At 39.7% G+C, this 19576-nt stretch overlaps 1 protein-coding gene across 1 annotated transcript in view; it reads right to left on the minus strand.

Annotated features, from left to right (window-relative positions):
- Window positions 1-12352: 12352 nt before the first annotated feature.
- The window catches only part of GAD1 (glutamate decarboxylase 1), a 35916-nt gene continuing 28692 nt past the window's right edge, over window positions 12353-19576 (minus strand). Inside the window, exons 12-16 of the mRNA XM_068967507.1 lie at window positions 18863-18941; window positions 17629-17778; window positions 15479-15586; window positions 13935-14024; window positions 12353-12526 (exon numbers count right to left, since the gene is read on the minus strand). Coding sequence (XP_068823608.1) covers window positions 12353-12526; window positions 13935-14024; window positions 15479-15586; window positions 17629-17778; window positions 18863-18941 — 601 coding nt within the window. The remainder of the gene's footprint in view (window positions 12527-13934; window positions 14025-15478; window positions 15587-17628; window positions 17779-18862; window positions 18942-19576) is intronic.

Here is a 19576-nt window from a genome sequence, read left to right on the forward strand (position 1 = left end):
GTAAATAGTGGCTGTACGCCACTATGGAAGGCAGTATGGAGGTTCCTCAAAAATTTAAAAATACAACTACCATATGATCCAGCAATTCCACTTCTGAGTATTATCTGAAGAAAATAAAACTAACTCAAAAAGATAAATACACTCCCATGTTCACTGCAGCATTACGACAGCCAAGACATGGAAGCAACTCACATGTCCATTGATGGACTAGCGGATAAAGAAAATGTGATGTATATACGTATATACATATATATATAATAGACTATTATTTAGCAATAAAACAGAAAATCTTGCCATCTGCAACAACATGGATGGACATTACGCAACATGAGGGCACTATGCTAAGTGAAGTAAGTTAGAGAAAGACAAACATCATATTATCTCACTTATATGTGGACTCTAAAAAGCAAAAACAAAAATTCCTAACCTCACAGCTGCAGAGGACAGATTGGTGGTTGCTAGAGTTGGGGGTTGGGGAGTGAGAAAAATGGGTAAATGGGGTCCAATGTACAAACTTCCAGTTCTAAAAAAGTCATGAGGATGTAATGTACAACAGGGCAACTATAGTTAATAATACTGTGCTGCCTATTTGCAAGTTGCTAAGAGAGTAGATCTTAAAAGTCCTTATCAATTTCTTTATCTATGATGATGCAAGTTAACTAACCTTAGTGCAGTGATCATTTCACAATAAATCCAAATTTGGAATCATTACATTGTACACCTGAAACTAATATGTCATATGTCAACTATAACTCGGGAAAAAGACACCTCAATTCACATTGGCTGAAACATTCCTTAAGCCCATGCTCCTACGGGCCCCAGGAGTTCTCTCCAGGTCCAGAATGCACCCGCAGTGGTATAAACTACAGAACGGGCCAGAGGAATGACGGTCCCTGGCTAGAATGAATCTCTCTACTATATTTCTGCTGGCTGGTGCCACTGCCTTGAATTACAATGACCTTCTAAATGTCGTATCTCTGTCTTGAGGACCAGTGAGTTCCAGCCTGCCTCAGCAGGCACCCCAGGTTCCGGACCCTCAGCTTCCTGCTGCCCACAGCTAGCTGCAAGCCCTGGCCAGTCTTCAACCTCTCTGGTTCCCAAGTCCTGTCTAGAGTCTGGCAGCCACCGAGGCCCCCATGTCTACCCCAGCTCTCAGGGCTCTCTGGCTCTCTTGGGCCACTTTCCGCTAGCCTGAATCATCTGCTGCCTCTACCCCCGAAGTGAGGGGCAGCTTTTGAGAGGCGAACACACCATTTACACCTCTGGATTTTGTAGGTGAAGCAAGGTAAACAGGAAATACCAAACCTGGGCTGGCCACGGTTGCCGGCTGAGTGCGAGTCTGCCAGTTGCCCACTAGGTGGCGTCTACTGAGCTTGAGGCGAGGAGAGCTTTTCTGTTAAAACAGCACAAAGGAAGTGTTCTTTTGCTTTTCTTTTTTTCCACCACCACCATCACCACCTCCAACCCTAAAAACAACATTAACACAAGGCACCTTTCTACATCTGCCTCCCGGGAGGACTCAGCTTCTCTGACTGCCCGGACTAGATTAACGCAAGAAGGCTGTTCTTTTATTAAGCCTGAAACGACTGCCCAATCTGTTTCGTTCTCTATTAGGTTGTAATTGGAGCCAGCTGAGCACCGGTACCCCTCACTCCGTTCCATTCCTTCCTTTCATCTTATTTTCTCCAAGGCTCACAACTAAGTTTAGCCACAGATGTTACTTTTTAAATCTCTTCTCTCCCTCCGCCCTCTCTCCCCGCTCCCACCCTTCCCCCTTCTTTCTTCTTGTCCCTTCTTTCCAGATATTTGTTGTTTTCCTTCCAGGAAAGGGCAGGGCAGCTTGCCTACTTTCAGGAGAAAATGCGATTCTTGGTGCTTATTCTGCCATTATTGTAAATTCGTTGTGAACATTTTTGACAATCTTAACTCTGGGGTAAAACACGAACCCGCTTTACTTGTCTTCCAATCTCTAGCCCCACACACTGAAACTTTCCATGTAGGGGGTCCTTGGCAAGAGCTTAGATTCTGTTACTTCCTTGTCATTCTAGAGTATTAAGACAATCCAGTTTTTCAAAGCTGTTCTCTGCCCACGTTGGTGGCCCATCTGGAGGCTCACCGACCTGAGTGGGAGGGGCAGAGCAGAGAACCGCTTGTTCCTCTTCCTTTTGCCCTCTCCTCGGGTTCCATCCCTGGGTCTGGAAGATCTCCTGGGGGAGGAAATGGCAACCCACTCCAGTGTTCTTGCCTGGGAACTCCCATGGACAGAGAACCCTGGCGGGTTACAGTCCATAGCGTCTCAAGAGTCAGACACGAGTGAGTGACTGGCAGCAGCAGCAGTGTGGAGGAGCTTGCATCTCCTCTGGAAGGCCTCCTCCCCGTCAACCTCCAGGCTCCTACTGCTCTGGGGTCTTGGGTCTCAGCTCACAACCCTGCATCCCTTCCTCTCTGGAAAGGTGGTGGGCTTGGATGAACATAGTCTAAGCTTTCATATGGAGCCTCTGTTCCCTCTGTTGTGTCAAGGCCAAGACTGCTTAGACTTCTCACATGTTACTTTGCTGGTAGAGTTCTTGTTGACTAGAGCTTCATCACCTCACCTGTCAGCCTGTCCTGGGTCAAGAGTCCATCCCTGTGGCCAGGAGTGTGCACTGATTGGCCACACTTAACTCAGATGACCAGCTCTGGAATCAGAGGGTGGGCTTATTTCTCCAATTACCTGGGGCAAGAATGAAGAAAGGATATTCTCTCAAAGCAAAGTTGGAGTGTTATGATCAGAAGAAGCAAGATTAGATGTCCGACAGGTAAAAAACACAGATGTCCACTATGGACACTGAGGGAATCAGGAGTTTTGAGGTGGTTTTATTGGAATATTAAAGCAAACTTTGTATTATAAGAAATTCTAACCTTCAACCCCAAATAAAGTGAGATTCCCTTTGTTAAATTGCTTTGCATCATTTGGTCAGATTAAAGGATTTTAAGATTCTTGCAGGTAAATTTGATGCATGTATCTAGTTTCTTTTATCTGTAAGAGACAACAGAATCCCCATCATGCCTAGAAGCAGGGTCCCTTGATGTGATGGGAACATTTCCTATTTAACAAAGTCTGCCTTATCTAAGAGTTACCTTTTTCAGCTTCAAGGCAGTAAATAGCTTAAATAACTGTGCTTTCAAACTAGCCTCACAAATGATGTCCAGGAACCAAAGTTAGAGAGTCTATTCTCAGAGAGGGGTTATTAATAAGGTTCAATAAAGAAAAGTTCAAACACATGCAGATCAAGGAAAAAGAAAATGACACAAATGGAAGGTCTGAGATGTAAAAAGGAATCATGCACAGGGGACTGGTAAATATGCAGGTATATCTAAGCAAAAATCAATTGAATAAAACTTTAATAATGTATAAATTATAGTTAAAAAAGAGATCTGAAATATTGGATAACAATGGCATATGTATCAGGAAGAGGGTGATCAGAGCAAAAGTATCTAAGGTTCTTCTGCAATTCATGAGAAGGGTAAAATTAACTTTTGAAATGACATGCATGCCAATATCTTTAGGGTGGACATAGGGAGTATAGTTTATGAGCAGTTATACTCTCATAAGTTAAAACTGAAAAACAACAAACAAAAACCAAACCTCAATCCAAATCTTTTACAAGAGAAAAAAGAACAGAAAAAGTGGAACAAATGGATAGCACAAAATAGGGTGGCAGAATTAAATCCAAATATATCACTGATCACAATCAATAACATCTTTCAGTTAAAAGACAAAGCTGGTCAGATGGAAAAGGTGTTGAAACCTAGCTGTTTATATCAGACACACCTAAAACATAAGGACACAGAAATATTATAGTTCAAAGAAGAGAAAATACATATTAGGCAGACTAAAGAGTGTGGTGTATCTGTATTAATATCAGACAAATAGACAAGAAGGTAAAAAAAAAGTGGGTCACTGCATAATAATAAAAGTTTTAGATCACCAGAAAAATATGCCAATCAGAAATTTGTTTATATCCAATAACAGAGAAAAAGTGAAACTACAAGGAAAAAATAAACAAATACAATATATTTAGAATTGAATGATAACACATTATTGTGTGTCAAAGCTTATAGTATATAGACAGAGAGAGGACGCTTGTGGGAAAATATATATCCTTAGAGGCTTCCATTAGAAAAGAAAAGCACAGAATTTGAGAAGTTAGAAAAACAAACAGCAGATAAACCCTAAAAAAGTAGAAGAAAGAAAATAATAAACATAGAAGCAGAAATTAATGATATAAAAAGCAGTTAAATGATTGAGAGTATTGACTAAAACAAATATTTTTCTGAACAGCTTAATGAAACTGACAAACTTCTGCTAAGATTGATCAATTGAAAAACAAAGAAGATTCAAATTACTCCTCTAGGGGAAAAATGGAGACTATAAGTACAGATGCAACAGTTTTTTAAAAAATAAAATATCATGGACAACTTTATAATAACTTGAAAACTTCAAAATATGTATAAATTTCCGGAAAAATGCAATTTGCAAAAATAGACACAAGAAGATATGGAAAACTTTAGTATTTTATGAATAATAACACGAATTGACTATTCATTTATTACAGAAACTCTTAGCAAACTAGGAATAAAAGGAAACTTCTTTAACCCAGTAAAGTGTATCTTAAACTTCTTTAACCCAATAAACAAAGCTCTCATTATCCATAGATGGTATATTCCTGTATTTGGAAAACACTGAAGAGCCAAAATTATGTTTCAATAAAGAAACATAAAACTACATGGTGTCTGCTGAAAACATTCCCTCCGACATCTGGAATAAGGCACGATGCCTGCTACCACCCCTTCATTTCCTCATTGTATGAGATATTCTGGCAGCGTAGTATACCAAAGGAAAGGAGGGAAAGGTATGAGGGTCAAAAGGATCAAAAGGTATAAGGATCAAAAAGGAATAAGCAGTCAGAAAGAGGAAGACAATATTATATATTTACACATGTGTACGGAATCTAGAAAGTTGGGTACTGATGAGCTTATTTCTGCAGGGCAACAGTGGAGACACGAACAGAGAGAACAGACTGGGGACACAGTGGGGGAAGGACAGAGTGGGAGGAATTGAGAGAATAGCGTGAAAACATGTACACTGCCATATGTAAAAGAGATAGCAAGTGGGAATTTGCTATGTGACAGGGGAAGTTCAACCCAGTGCTCTGTGACAAGCTAGAGGGGTGGGATGGAGTGGGAGATGGGAGGGAGACTCGGGAGGAAGGGGGCACGTGGACACCTGTTGCTGATTCATGTTGATATATGGCAGAGGCCGACACAACATTGTAAAGCAGTTATCCTCCAATAAATAAAAAGAGAGAAGGGGGAATAAAAGGAATAAGCAAAGCTCTCATTATCCATAGATGGTATATTTCTGTATATGGAAAACACTGAAGAACCAAAATTAATTGAGTTTTAGAAAGTTTTCTGGAAGCAAAATCATTACTGAGAAGTTAGATTTCTACACATCAGTAACAGTGAGTTTGAAAATGTAATTTTAAAAAGATGCCATTAAAATAACTATAATATAAAGCACATAGGAATAAATCTATCGAAAGCTGTGCATGTCCATTATGAAACTTCACTGAAAGACATTTAAGCTGACCTAGTTAAATGGAGATATAAACTTTGTTTAAGGTTATTATATTCAATATTGAAAATATGTTAATATTCTTAAAATTGATTCACAGATTCAATGAAACTCCAATGAAAATTCCAACAAGATATTTTGGTGGAACTTGATGAATTAATTCTAAATTTATATGGAAGAGAAAAGGGCTAATAATAGCTCTTTCATTCTTGAGGAAGAGCCAAATACAAAAATCAATTCTAGGTGGATTGAAGACTTAAATGTGAAAGGTATAAAGCCATAAAACTTAGAAGTCAATATATACATGACAATGTCTTTATGACTTTGGTATAGGGAAGAATTTCTTAGAGAAGACAGACAAAAAAACCAAAAACTGTAACGAAATATGCTGCTAAAATCCAACTACATTAAATGCGTGTTTTCAAAAAAAGACCATTAGTTAAATGAAAAGTCAAGCCCCAAATTAGGAGAAGATATTTATTAAACATACAATCAAAAGGAATTAGTGACCGGAACATATAGAGAGCTTCTAAAGACTATACGAGAAAGGCAAACATTTAAATTTAAAATCGGACAAAGAGTGTGATTTACGCATTTCAAAGAAGAGAGAACACAAATGGTTCATAAAATGTGAAAAGATACCCAACCTCATTTGTAATTAGGGAAAGACAAAACCACAATGAGATACAATTTCAACCCACTAGACTAGCAAAAAATTTAGGCAAGTGATGGTGAGGTATGGAAAATGCACACTGCTGGCGAAAGTGCAACTTGGTTTGCCCACTCTGCTTTACTCAGTTAAGTTCAACAGGTATTCTATGATCCAGCAATTTCACTTATAAGCATTAAGCCTTAGAAAAAATTTTGCACATGAACACCAGGAAACAAGTGCAAAGAATGCTCATTGTGGAAAATAGTATGGCGGGTCCTCAGAAAACTAAAAGTAGAGTTGCCATATGATCCTTCAATCTTACTCTTGGGCTATATCCAGAGAAAACTATAATTCAAAAAGATACATGCTCCTCAGTGTTCACAGCAGCACTATTCACACCAGCCAAGACATGGAAACCACCTAAACATCCATAAACAGATGGATGGATAAAAAAAATATATCAAAGTCTATATATAAATAAAGTATATACAACAAACAAAGTATATCTATATCTATATGTATATATACCATATTTTATGTATAAGTAATATATATACACGCACACTATAGAATATTACTCTCCCATAAAAAGAATGAAAAAATGCCATTTGCTAACATGGATGGACCTAGAGATAAGCATACTAAGTGAAGTCAGAAAGAAAAAGACAAATGGCATAAAATACCACTTACATGTGGAATCTAATATGACACAAAAGAACTCATGTATAAAACAGAAACAGCCTCACAGAAAACAGATTTGTGTTGCGAAGGGGAAGGAGATTGAGGGGAGTGTGGAGTGGGAGGTTGAGGTTGGCAGATACAAACTATTAGATATAAAATGGATAAATGACAAGGTCCTACTGTGTAGCATAGGGAACTATATTCAATATCCTATGATAAGCCATAATGATAAAGAATGTGCATATATATATATGTGTATATACATATATATAACTGAATCACTTTGCTGTACAGTAGAAATTAATACAACATTGTAAATCAACTATTCATCAATAATTTTTTAAAAAACTGAAGAAAAAACAAAAACAAGACTACCCGTAGCAACATTATCACTAAAGGCAAAAACTGGGAGGAAAATCATATATCTACCCTCCTAGAAGAAATAAACCAACTTAAGTATATTCATACCAATGAAATGGGATTACAACCATAAAAATGAATGGATTATAGTATCACCAAAAGTGAATCTCAAAAACACGAGGCTGCCACATAAGGCTGTGCTTGCAGGTTGTGGGAGTAGGCTCAGTAGGTGCTAGAATCTATTACGTGCGTCACATGCCAAGCTGAAAACGCTTGCACAGGGATGTCTATCCCTGAAGGAAGGGGTGCCTTTAGGCTCTTTATAGGTTAGCATTGGTCCTACAAAATCAAAATGTTGAACAGATGGCTAAGTCATAAGTGTATATATTCTGTAATATTTCATTTACATAGAGTGCAAAGCCAAGTAAAACTAAACAATAATGATTCATATATATGTATTAAAACTATATAGAAAAACAAGAGAGTGATTAACACAGAATTCAGAATAATGAATCTAGTTCTTGGGGAAAGGAGAGCATCTAGTTATGGAAGAGTTCATTATGAAGTTGGGGAGCTCTTAAGATACTGATGATGTTCTACTTCCTGGGCTGAGCAGTGGGTACTCAAGTATTCTGTGATAGTCGTTCTTTACCCTGAACGTGTATATTTTTAAAGCCCTCCTTATGTAACCCACATCATTGATTTTAAATAAAAGAGATTCCACCCAAAAGTACTATCTAGAGAAAGGGTACCAATATAAGGTCTGGACAGGGTGGATGGCCAAGGGCCCAGGGCTGAGGGGCTGAGTCCTAAGTGGTTACGGGAGGAGAGACTTTGATGCCTCATGTGCGATGAGATGGAAGGACTCAGTGGGATCTTTCAAAAGTGCCCCATAAAAAAAGCAAATTAAAACCAAAGCAAGATACCACTATTAGTGTAAAACAATACAAAACATAATGTCAGTACAAAAACTTGTACACAAATATTCATAGTGAAAGTGAAGTCACTTAGTCATGTCTGACTCTTTGTGACCCCATGGACTGTAGCCTGCCAGGCTCTTCTGTCCATGGGATTTTTCAGGCAAGAGTACTAGAGTGGGTTGCCATTTCCTTCTCCCGGGGATCTCCCCAACCCAAGGATTGAACCCGGGTCTCCCGCATTGCAGGCAGATGCTTTACCGTCTGAGACAAACGGCAAAGCCTAGTATTATTTATAATAGTCAAAAAGTGGAAACAACCCTAATGTCCATTAACTGATGAAGAGATTAAAGAAAAAAAAGTAGTGTATCTGTGTGATAGGATATTACTCAGCAATAAAAAGAATGAAGTAATGATGCATACTATATCATGGATAAACCTTGAAAACATCCGAAGTCACATTTGATCACAAAAGATTACATACTGTGTGATCTCATTTATATGTGATGTCTAGAATAGACAAAAAGCCCTGTAGTGGCTTCCAATGGCTGGAGAGGATATGTATATGGGAATGAGGAATGTCTCCTGATGGGTATGAGGTTTCTTTGCGGGATGATTAAAATGTTCTAAATTTGACTGGAGTGATAGCTTTAGAGCTGTGTGAATAGTTTACAAGCCAGGGAATTATATACTTTAAAATGAGTGAGTTACATGGCATATGAATTATATTTCAATAAAGCTATAGCAACAACAAAAGAATTGTTAAAATTTTAAAAAATCAACAACACCAGATGCCAGCAAAATATAGAGCAACTAGAAAATTTCTACAATGCTAGTGAGAATACAAAATGGTACAGCCACTTTGGAACTAGTTACCTCATAGATAAACATACTCTTGCCATAGGATTAAGCAATCCTACACCTAGTTATTTACCTAGGTTAAATGATAACCTATGTTCACACAAAAATCTGTACCCTACTGTTTATAGTGGCTTCATTTTAATTGCCCCAGGCTGCAAACAACCCAAATTTCCTTATATGAGAGAACAGATAAACTGTACCTTCATACAAATGGAATACTATGCAGTACTAAAAGGAATGAACAAATGATACGGACAGCAACATGGATGAATTCCAAATGCATGGTGTTAAGAGAAAGCAGCCAGACTCAAAAGGTTACATGTGATTCTATTTACAAAATGGGAGAAACAAAACTCTGCTGTTGCTGCTGCTAAGTCGCTTCAGTCGTGTCCCACTCTGTGCGACAACATAGACAGCAGCCCACCAGGCTCCCCCATCCCTGGGATTCTCAGGCAAGAACACTGGAGTGGGTTGCCATTTCCTTCTCCAATGCATGAAAGTGAAAAGTGAAAATGAAGCTGCTCAGCTGTGTCCGACTCTTAGCGACCCCATGGACTGCAGCCTACCAGGCTCCTCCATCCATGGGATTTTCCAGGCAAGAGCACTGGAGTGGGGTGCCATGGCCTTCTCCAAAACAAAACTCTAGACACAGACAAATCAGAGGTTGCCAAGAATTAGGGGTTGGAGAAGGTGCTACTCACAAAGGGATGAGGGACAATTTATGGGTGTGATGGAACTGTTCTAGGTATTGTGATGGTTACATTACTGAATGGGTTTGTCAAAATTCATATTATACTATAAAGAGTGAATCTTACTGTACCTTAATTATACCTTAATTTAAAAATTTTTTCTCAAAATATTATCCCATGAGAAAAAAAATCTCATAGACCAGGAGCCCGGAGGCCAACTGACAATTTAACAGTTATCTAAAACTGTGCCTTTGTTACTCTGACCCCTTCTCTCCCTAAATCTGACTGTAGATGGGAAAATATAGTAGCTGAAAAGAGTAAAAAAAAAAAAAGAAGTTGACTGTATCTCGACCATCAGCCTTGCCACCCTGGACACACACTGCCCCCCACCCCCCCAGCCCCTACAGCAATGGATTTCAGCGTGAAAGGGTACCAGCAGGGTCAAGGGTAGGGACTCTATACTGGATACAAATTTGAGGTCCTGCTTATTACACAGAGCTGGACATTCAGTTTCTAAAATGAGACTGTTCTGTGCCCGAGAGGCCAGGAAAGCTATGGGATTAGCCTGAATTCAAATAGAGGCGTGGAAACGATCAACCCCTCCTTCACAGGGGATCTGAAGGAACAGTTAGAGGGAAAAAGTGACTTTAAGATCACTTTCCTATGGAGTCTAGTTTGTTTAATACAATGGTTACTTGTGCAATTGATATGCTATTAAAAATGACTCATTTAATCCCTGCAAGTGCCAAATAGGGAATTCCTTGTATTCCAAATGAGTGAGATGGTATTATCCTGGCTTAACAGAATATTCATAGAGAATGGTCTCTATTTCATAATGACTCAGCACCAAAATATATTTCTTGAGGAGGTGAACTGGGCCCACTGTACAAGCATAAGCAGCTGGAAGGTACAATTCTATGCTCTTAGAGGTATTCAGATACTGTAGATACCAAGTGGTGGAAGATGCCTATGAGAAGCAAAATTTTTCAGCCATGCACACTCTGCTATCCTAGTTCTAGAACAGTGCCTGTAACAGAAAAACAAAAATTTGTTGAATGGATGACTGGAACTCCAAGATACAGATAGGAAAATGAAAAATAGGAATGATTTTTTTTTTCCAAGTGTGAACCGCAAATTTTATTTAATTAGAATCCCAATGATTTTTAGATATGGGGCTTGGGAATCTTAAGACTGTGGATTGAGTCCCAACCTAATAAAGGTATTGAGCATCACCTAAAGTCAGCTGGTGAGCATGAATGGGCTATGGTGATCCCAACAATCATAACTGGAAACCTCTCTTTTCTGCATGAAACACATACTGAAAGAAAATTTTGTTCAAATTCTCCACAGAGAATATTTTTATTTATTTATAGTCTTCTTGCATACTCTAAAATGCACAGTGTGAATTTCCTTTCTTCAAAAACAGTTGTGAGCCTGGTCAGTTTGAGATCTTCAGAAAGTCTTCGGAAACATTGCCTTAGGTTTGCGCTAAGGGAGTCACAGAGATTGGTCATGAACTACTACAAAATTACAGAAGACCTAGTTATTATCCAACAGTTACTAGAAAAGCATAGAGAACACCCAACATACAGCCAGACAGGGTAATAGAGCAGACGCTATGTAAGTCACGGGATTTCCATATATAGGATGTTATGTACAGTATCAGAATTCTTTTATAGATGGTAAAGTTATGCTTAAATCATTATTTTAAGGGCACTCTAATATAATATAAGTCTTACTAATTTCAGTCTTTTCTCTTTGGCTCACAAGTGCACGAAAATACCATAAACAATTTTCAGAACTTACTGCATTAATATATAAATAAGATACATTACAAATGGGAAGAAAATACAAGACACCTCTTTAACATGGTAAATCTCTGAGTATAAATAAGCAAATATTTCATTTACCTACAAACAGTCATTGAGATCATTACATATATTCTTCCCCTCCCCCTCCTAAGGACAAACAACAGAAATGTGCACAACCTACACAAATTAAACTCTAAATATACAGCAATAGGGCACCTGAAACAATGACTCTGCTACTGCTTTCCCCTAACAGGATCCTAATAGGGAAGGCGGGACTCTTGCCACCCAGTGGCACTTTTTCTCATCCATCATGACTTCAGATGGGAGAAATACTGACAGTGAGGTCAATGCCTGCCAACAGCATTTTCCTTGGTCCCCAACACACAGCATTTTGAAAAAACATCTTTTCTGGGGTGGCTGGGCAAGCTGGTTTGTGGCATGTTTGGCCCCTCAGTAACTGAGGAAGAAGGAGCGGGAGACATGCTGTGATCTAGTACCACACTCACTATACAGACGTGTATTTATAGAGAGAGGTATATATAACTGTACATATATACTGTGTTCCTAATGTGCAACTTTTGAAAAAGAACATTATTTCCAGCTAACTCTAATAAGCTTTAGGAAGGTTTTAACAGTATTCTTCAAGATATTATGTGTCCCCTCAATGAAATGGCCTATGTGTTTCAGCAACATATAGAGGTTTGTTCTAGAGTGCGGAGGGGACAGGGAAGTCCCAGAAACTGATGCACTGTGGGTGGCAGTTACAGATCCTGGCCCAGCCTCTCTATCTCCTCAATCAGGAAGTCAATATCAGATTGGGTAGCGGCTGGGTTGGAGATGACCATCCGGAAGAAGTTGGCCTTGTCCCCCTGAGGCTGGTAGCCAACCATGGTTGTGCCAGATTCCATCATCAGGGCTTTGATTTTCGGGGCCACCTTGAAAGGGAAAACAAGACAAAACTCAAGATTGATACTAACACCATGCTCTTTTTCATAATACAACCCATTTCTTAGGTGGAAAAAAAGAGCAATCTGCTTTTCATTATGTATTTACACTGACACAAAGGCAAAGAAGTATTTTATACCCAAGTTTCTTCAGTGGCTAATATCTAATGACTAATTTTTAAATTGACATAAAGTTGATTTTTAATACTGTGATAGTTTCAGGTGGACAGAAAAGTGATTCAGTTATACACACATATATGTTATTTTTCAGACTCTTTTTCATTATAGATCATTACACAATACTGAATATAGCTCCCTGTACTATACAGTAGGATCTTGTGATTATTTTATATATAGTAGTGTGTATCTGCTAATCCTAAACTCCTCATTTGTCCTTCCTGCCTACCCTCTTTCCTCTTTGGTAACCATAAGTTTGTTTTTTATGCTTGTGAGTCTGCTTCTATTTTGTAAATAATTTCATTCATAAAATTTTTTAGATTCCACATATAAGTGATATCATGGGATATTTGTCTTTCTCTGTTTCACTTTCCTCACTTATTATGATAATCTCTAGGTTCATCCATGCGGCTGCAAACGGCATTATTTCATTCTTTTTATAGCTAACTTCCATACTGTTCTCCATAGTGGCTGCACCAATTTACATTTCCACAAACAGTTTAGGAAGATTCCCTTTTGTCCGCACCCTTATTATTTGTCCAGCACTTATTATTTGTAGGTTTTTTTGATGATGGCCACTAATGACTATTTAAGTCTACCCAATCATACATTCCTATAGAAAGTATTGTGCAACTGAATTTCGAAAGTCAGACACAGGACAGTGATAATAAAGTCAAAAACAAAAATGAAAAATTCACATGGGCAACAATACAAATTAAGACTTCCATACAATCCAGCACCTGGGATACTGTCTGGCACATGAACTCTGCTCACCAAATATCTGTTGAATGATTAGATGAGTGAATATTATATAAGTTAAATAAAAACAACTATAAGTAACATATAAACTAGATATAGAAACCAGTAACTAAAATGAATCAGCATTAGAGTTGACTCAAACTTAGTAAAAGATATTTTAACAGACATGGTTTGGTACGGACGTTCCAAGGAATATGTATACTATTCAACTGTACAGCGCATGACCCCCCTGATGACAAACACCCACCTAATGCAGGAATGCATTCCCTAGAAATTCCTGCTGCATCTGAACCACAGTGGGGACAATTCAGACCCCAGGAGAAGAATATAACAGGATGTCTCTGTATCACCCCAAACCTTTAGCTTTCATTTCTTCCTGTTCAGACAGATCCCTAGAGTGAGGATGTTCTGACCAGCCAGAGAAACTGCAGAGGGTTAGAAGAGACAAGGAGAGATTCCATACCCTGTGTAGCTTTTCCCGTCGTTCAGGGCTATCCGGAACACCCCTGAGGCTTTGTGGAATATACCAGAAACAGACGTTCGTATGCTCAGGCTGCAGCGATTTTCACAAACAAGCACGCAAAGAACAAATCAGAAAATTAACAGAACTTGAGAGAAAGCTGTTCTAACTCCCCACCCCATCCCTCAAAAAGGTTTCATGTTACTTCTATACTTGGGAGAACAAAGCCTGGTTTATCCCATCATATCTGGGAAGAGAGCTATTTCCCATAACCAATTTTCTAGATGATTAAAGTTACCCACCTTTGAACACTGAAATGTTAAAAAAAAAACTACATTTGGGTCATTTCAATAAACGGTATTATCCATCTGGCCATTTGGTAGTGCCTCATATATAGAAGATGATCAAAGCATTGTTAATTTTTTTGGTACTGAATGTTTTGACTTTATTCTATCAATACTAAACCTTCTCCTGATAACTCAGGATTATCGTAATGAACATTGATACTGGTTCTAAACTTTAAGACAGGGCTTATTGAGATGTACTGAATTGTTTAGTGATCCTTCTCTAAGGACTCTCATGCTTCTTGAGTCCTTCTGTATTCTTGCAGTAGTTTTTCAGTTTCCTTCCTAGTTGCTGTCTGCCATCACTGTGCCTACCTTTCATGGGTTGGAGACATCACATTCATCTTAACCTGCTAGTGGAACACGTAAAATAGTGTAAATGATGAGCGTGAGGCACCAGAGGTGAAACGCAGGAGCACTATATGATGGATTTGAACTGCTTAGGGCTTTCTTGTTCATTTGGTGACTCTCCAGAGTGTTACTAGTAGTTTAGGTGGCTGATAAATAGACTGAGTTGAATGCAGGCAGTGTTTTATTACACTGGATTATGAGTGTAATTCCTTCTATTCAGCACTGGCTCTTATTCCAGCTTTCTTTATTCAGCTGTGAGCTCCAATAGGGGAGAGATGGTACCTGTTTTGGTCACTACTCTACCACCAAGCTCCCAGTCTGGGGCAAGACACACAGCAGGCACTCAGCCAACACCAGAATAACAAGCACCTTACTGTGCGCAGTGTGGATCTGAACTCAGGGCACAGACAATTTTATCTTGCTCTCCTCATAATGAATCTATGTAAAGTACAACTTCATTTTAGGACCAGTCTTGGGAGACAAGGGTATGGGATTGGTATACCCATCCATGAGCTTCTTGGAACTGAAGAACACTTTCTCATGGAGATACAACACCACAATAAGTTCCAAGAATGATACAGGAATGATACAGGATTCAGACCTGCCAAGGAAAGACCTCTGGTCTATGAAGGGCTGGCTGAGAACTACACCTTTCCGGAAGAGGCGAAGGGGAAAAGCTGTCCCAATGCTACTGGAAGAAACATTTGTGAACACAGAGGGAAGTTAACGAGGAATGCATAGAATGAAAATTCAGAAGCAGTTTCTGGTAATGCGGGACACTACAGCTTCAGAAGCTTCCCTCAATAAACTTCCCTCAATAGATACTCGATATATCTAGTCCAGACAGCTTACCTCACCATCAAAAACCATCTCAAATTCTTCTCTGTTTTTAATCTTGGCATAGAGGTATTCAGCCAGTTCCAAGCATTTGTTGATCTGATTTTCAAAGCCCACTGTACCCTGTTTTTTTTTATTTAAAAAAAAAAAAAAAAGAAAGAAAGAACGTCATATTTGTTGGCGAGAAGTTGCATTTCCCTGTGATGGCATTGAGAGGGTTTTGCTGTCTTTATCTATCAGAAATATACAGAAGAGTATTCTTGGAGATGGTTAGCAAGAACCATCTCATTGAACGTGTATGGCTTTCTCACAGCTCTGTATGTGATAATATGTGCCAAATCTCTTTTGAAGGCATTCTAGTCTCTGGGCAGTTATCCTCAACAGGGCTTTTAGATTCTTGCTAGTAATTCACAGCCTGAGCCTGAAGCCCATTTTTGGTTTGCTTTAGGCTACTGCCACCCAAACTGTCATCTACGGACACACACCGTAACCAGTCCATGATGAGATGAGTTGAGAAACTGAGATTAAGCAATAAGAAACTTCTATGGCCATTTGACAGAGTAATTTTATGTCTACTGAATCTCATTTTTTAAATTGATGTTTATATTTCTTATGGCTTTCTATTTCATTTTTCTAGCAATTCATCTTTATTGTATTGGTCTATGACAGATTAAAGAAAACCCCAACTGGTTCTTCAGAGAGTTGGAGAAATAGTACTTTGGAACCTACCTTCCCCAGAAGGAAGTCCTGACCAAACACATCCCCCTCACTCCCAGGCAGGCTACCCTCCACATAACATCATATTACCCCTTTGTGGTGACAGGCAGGCAGGCAGAAGGGGAAGCACTGGTCTTAGGGCATGCCCTGAGACAGCAGTAGCTCCAAGTATTGGCAAACTGACTGAGCATGAGTTTCCAAAGCCAGCATGGCTGACTAGTGACAGCAGCGCGGGGGGTGTCGAGTGGGTCGGCGTCAACAAGGAGAGCAGATGCGCAAGGCTTGCGGGTTGCTAATGCACCTGGGCCAAGTCCAACACTGGCAGAGCAGCACTCATTGCTGAGCACGTGCCTGGGCCGGTCTGCCTTCCTCTTGAGAATGAAGCCCACACCAGGATCCCACCTTGGTAACCAATTCACTGTGAGCCAAACTTCCGGCAGATGCTTTAAGGGGTTATTGTTAGGCAGAACGAAGGCACAAATTACTGAGACAGGCCATGTGGTTATTATACTTCTGAATCATAGGGCTCTTTCTTTTCCTACAATTCATGGCTATTTATATGCTTAAAATACCTGTGATTACTTTGTGGTAGAAATCAGACTATTTCTATATTAAGACAAAATGACTTAGCAAGGGAAAACACTAATAATCCATCAAATTCTTCCTACAGAAGAACATTTGACTAGATGTTTGGCTGGAAAACCTTGTTGTTTTGGTATTAGCAGACCTAATCTTGAAACTTATTAAAATTAATTTACAATAGATAAAGAAAAATGATGGTGGTGATCTAAAGCTGTGAAATCAAAATTGCCTTTACTTGACTGCATAAAAATACTTTTGAAACAAATAGTCACATAGTATTCCTTTTCCTCATCCAAAATTTGAGGGAAATTCCAAATAGCTTGCTTTTTTTCTTCTAGACATAGAAAAGCAGCTTTAAAGACTGATGAATACAGACACAGCATGCCTTGGTTTAGGATTTCTTAGAATCAAGTATGCATTTTCTAGAAGAGGGTATGAAAGAGGCCATTATTTACATAGAACTTAAAACTGATATATACATCCCATAATTCAAGACCTCATAAAAGAACTCAGGATTCTGCACAGAAAAATGCAGTAATTTTATCTTTATCTCTTTCTCGACATCTGCACTAAATAATTTCAGTATCCCTAAGAACTGCCATGGAAGCCCTTGGCAAAATTTTTAGTGCTTAAAAGAGAAAGTTAAAGACAATGTCATGCTAATTCAAATTGAGACTGAATGGAAAGAGAGAGAATTTGACATAAGGGATAAAGTTATTTCATTCACAAGCAAAGAAAATAGTTCATTATCTAGATATTGATTACACACATAATGAATTATCTGTGATACAGCTCTGCCTCTCTTTTGCCAGCCAGCCTGTGCAAATTACACTTCTGCTCTATTTCCTGAAGACCATTCTTCATACCTTTGCTTTCCACATCAGCCAGAACTTGAAGATGTCTACGTGGCGGCCGCACTGAATGGCCTTGTCCCCAGTGTCATAGGAGACATCATACTGCTTGTCCGGCTGGAAGAGGTATCCCGCACACATCTGGTTGCATCCTTGGAGGATACCCTGCCATGGAAATCAACACATGGAAATCTGTGCTCTCTGGACAGAAGTGTGGATGGCTTGGAAACAAGGCACGCTGGACTTGGGGTCACATGTAACCTTTCATCTAGTATCTCATGAGGACTTGCACTTGTCCTGATGTCCTCTAAAACCACCCTTGGAAAAACCTTTGCCCCTTCTCCTCTCTCACTCTACTTGGAAAATTATCTTTTGTCTCAGATGCCAACCATGAGGGCCCACCCTATTGTCCCTCTAAGGGGCATTTGGAAATGTGTATGACTATTTTGGGTTATTTCACAGACTGGAAAGCACTATGGCATTCAGTTGGCAAGAGTTGGGGATATAAACTTCCTATAGAGGGTGGAAGTCTCATGTGTAGAAGAATTTTCCTCCCCAAAGTGCCCCCTAAAAGGTGTTCCAGTCCATTCCCAGGTCATCTATGAAGTTGACAGGCACTCTGCTTAGGAGTGGAGTAAGGAGCACCTGCATTTGCAGCTGCCACAGGACAGACAGGCTTTTGTGCATGCTTCAGCACGCAAAGGAACAAAGCTCTCCAGGGCAGGGTTCCATGATCAGATTCTTAAAGAGAGTAGGCTGCTAACTCACAGCTTTTTGGCCAACATTCCTTGTTGCCCTGAGTTGACATTTGTAGTTGTGGTTCTGAGTAATTTGTTTCAGCTCTTGGGGCCACAGACTCATGCTCAGAACCTGAAGTATGTTCCCGCCACCTCTTTTCATCCTAAGGTGAGAGGTGGCAGCTCAGCCAGTCACTCTCGCTTTTGAGAGAAGGAATGTGGAATGAAATAATGCCCTTGTAGTTTCCTCCACTGGCAGGGCCTTGAGCACTGAACAAGGAAGAAGGAATAGCAAGAGCCTGGGAAGAGCAGAGCAAGAGCCAAGGGAAGGTGCTGGGTTAGCTGAAGTCTAACAGACACAGGAGGGAAACAATAGCTGTGGCAGGCCTAGCCAGGCTGTCAGCCTCGTGAGTTCCTCAACAAGTACTGTAAGAAGACCTCCAAGCTTTCCCCTTCTCATGCCTTCTAAAAGGTGTGCAGGCCACTAGCTCATCTCTAGGGGAAGGACAGACCTTTTCTTTTACAAGAATGGCAGAGCACTGCAGCAGCACACCCATCATCTTGTGAGGGTTCCAGGTGACAGAGTTGGCCCTGAAAGAAGCATATGATACTCTGAGGAGAAGGTGCAGGGGTCAACAAGCGGCAACTGTCCGCTTGAGGAAACCATCACCCCCCGCAACTCAAGTCAATGCACGTTTTCAATGCCTAGTCCCCTAAACTGACCTAATACTGGAGTGACCTTTCCCTCCTCCAGGAGGATCTTCCCAACCCAGCGATCAAACCCAGGTCTCCTGCATTGCAGGCAGATTCTTTACCAGCTGAGCCACAAGGGAAGCCCCCTAAACTGATCAATAAGTGGTAAATAAATACTTTGTGGGCAGTCTCAGAGTACTAAGTAGCAGATTGCCTCTTCTAAAAAACTGCTATTAATACTAGCTAACATTTATGAAGAGCATTTATTACGTTTCCTAGTATTCCAAGAGCGTTACAGGCATTTTATCAGTGTGGTGTCATGGTTATGAACTCAAGCTTTGAAGCCAAGTCTGAAACCTGGCTCTGACATTTGCTGGTTTGGGAGTTACACAACTCCTTTGTGCCTCAGTTTTCCTGACTGTCAAGTGGGGAGAATAATATCTACCTCAAGGAATTGAATAAAGTTAGTAAACTGAGTTAGTAAATATAATGCTAATAATCATGCCTGAAATACTTAATTCTTACAACAACCC

This window comes from Capricornis sumatraensis, chromosome 3 (genome assembly GCF_032405125.1).
Source record: "Capricornis sumatraensis isolate serow.1 chromosome 3, serow.2, whole genome shotgun sequence".
Lineage (NCBI taxonomy): Eukaryota > Metazoa > Chordata > Mammalia > Artiodactyla > Bovidae > Capricornis > Capricornis sumatraensis.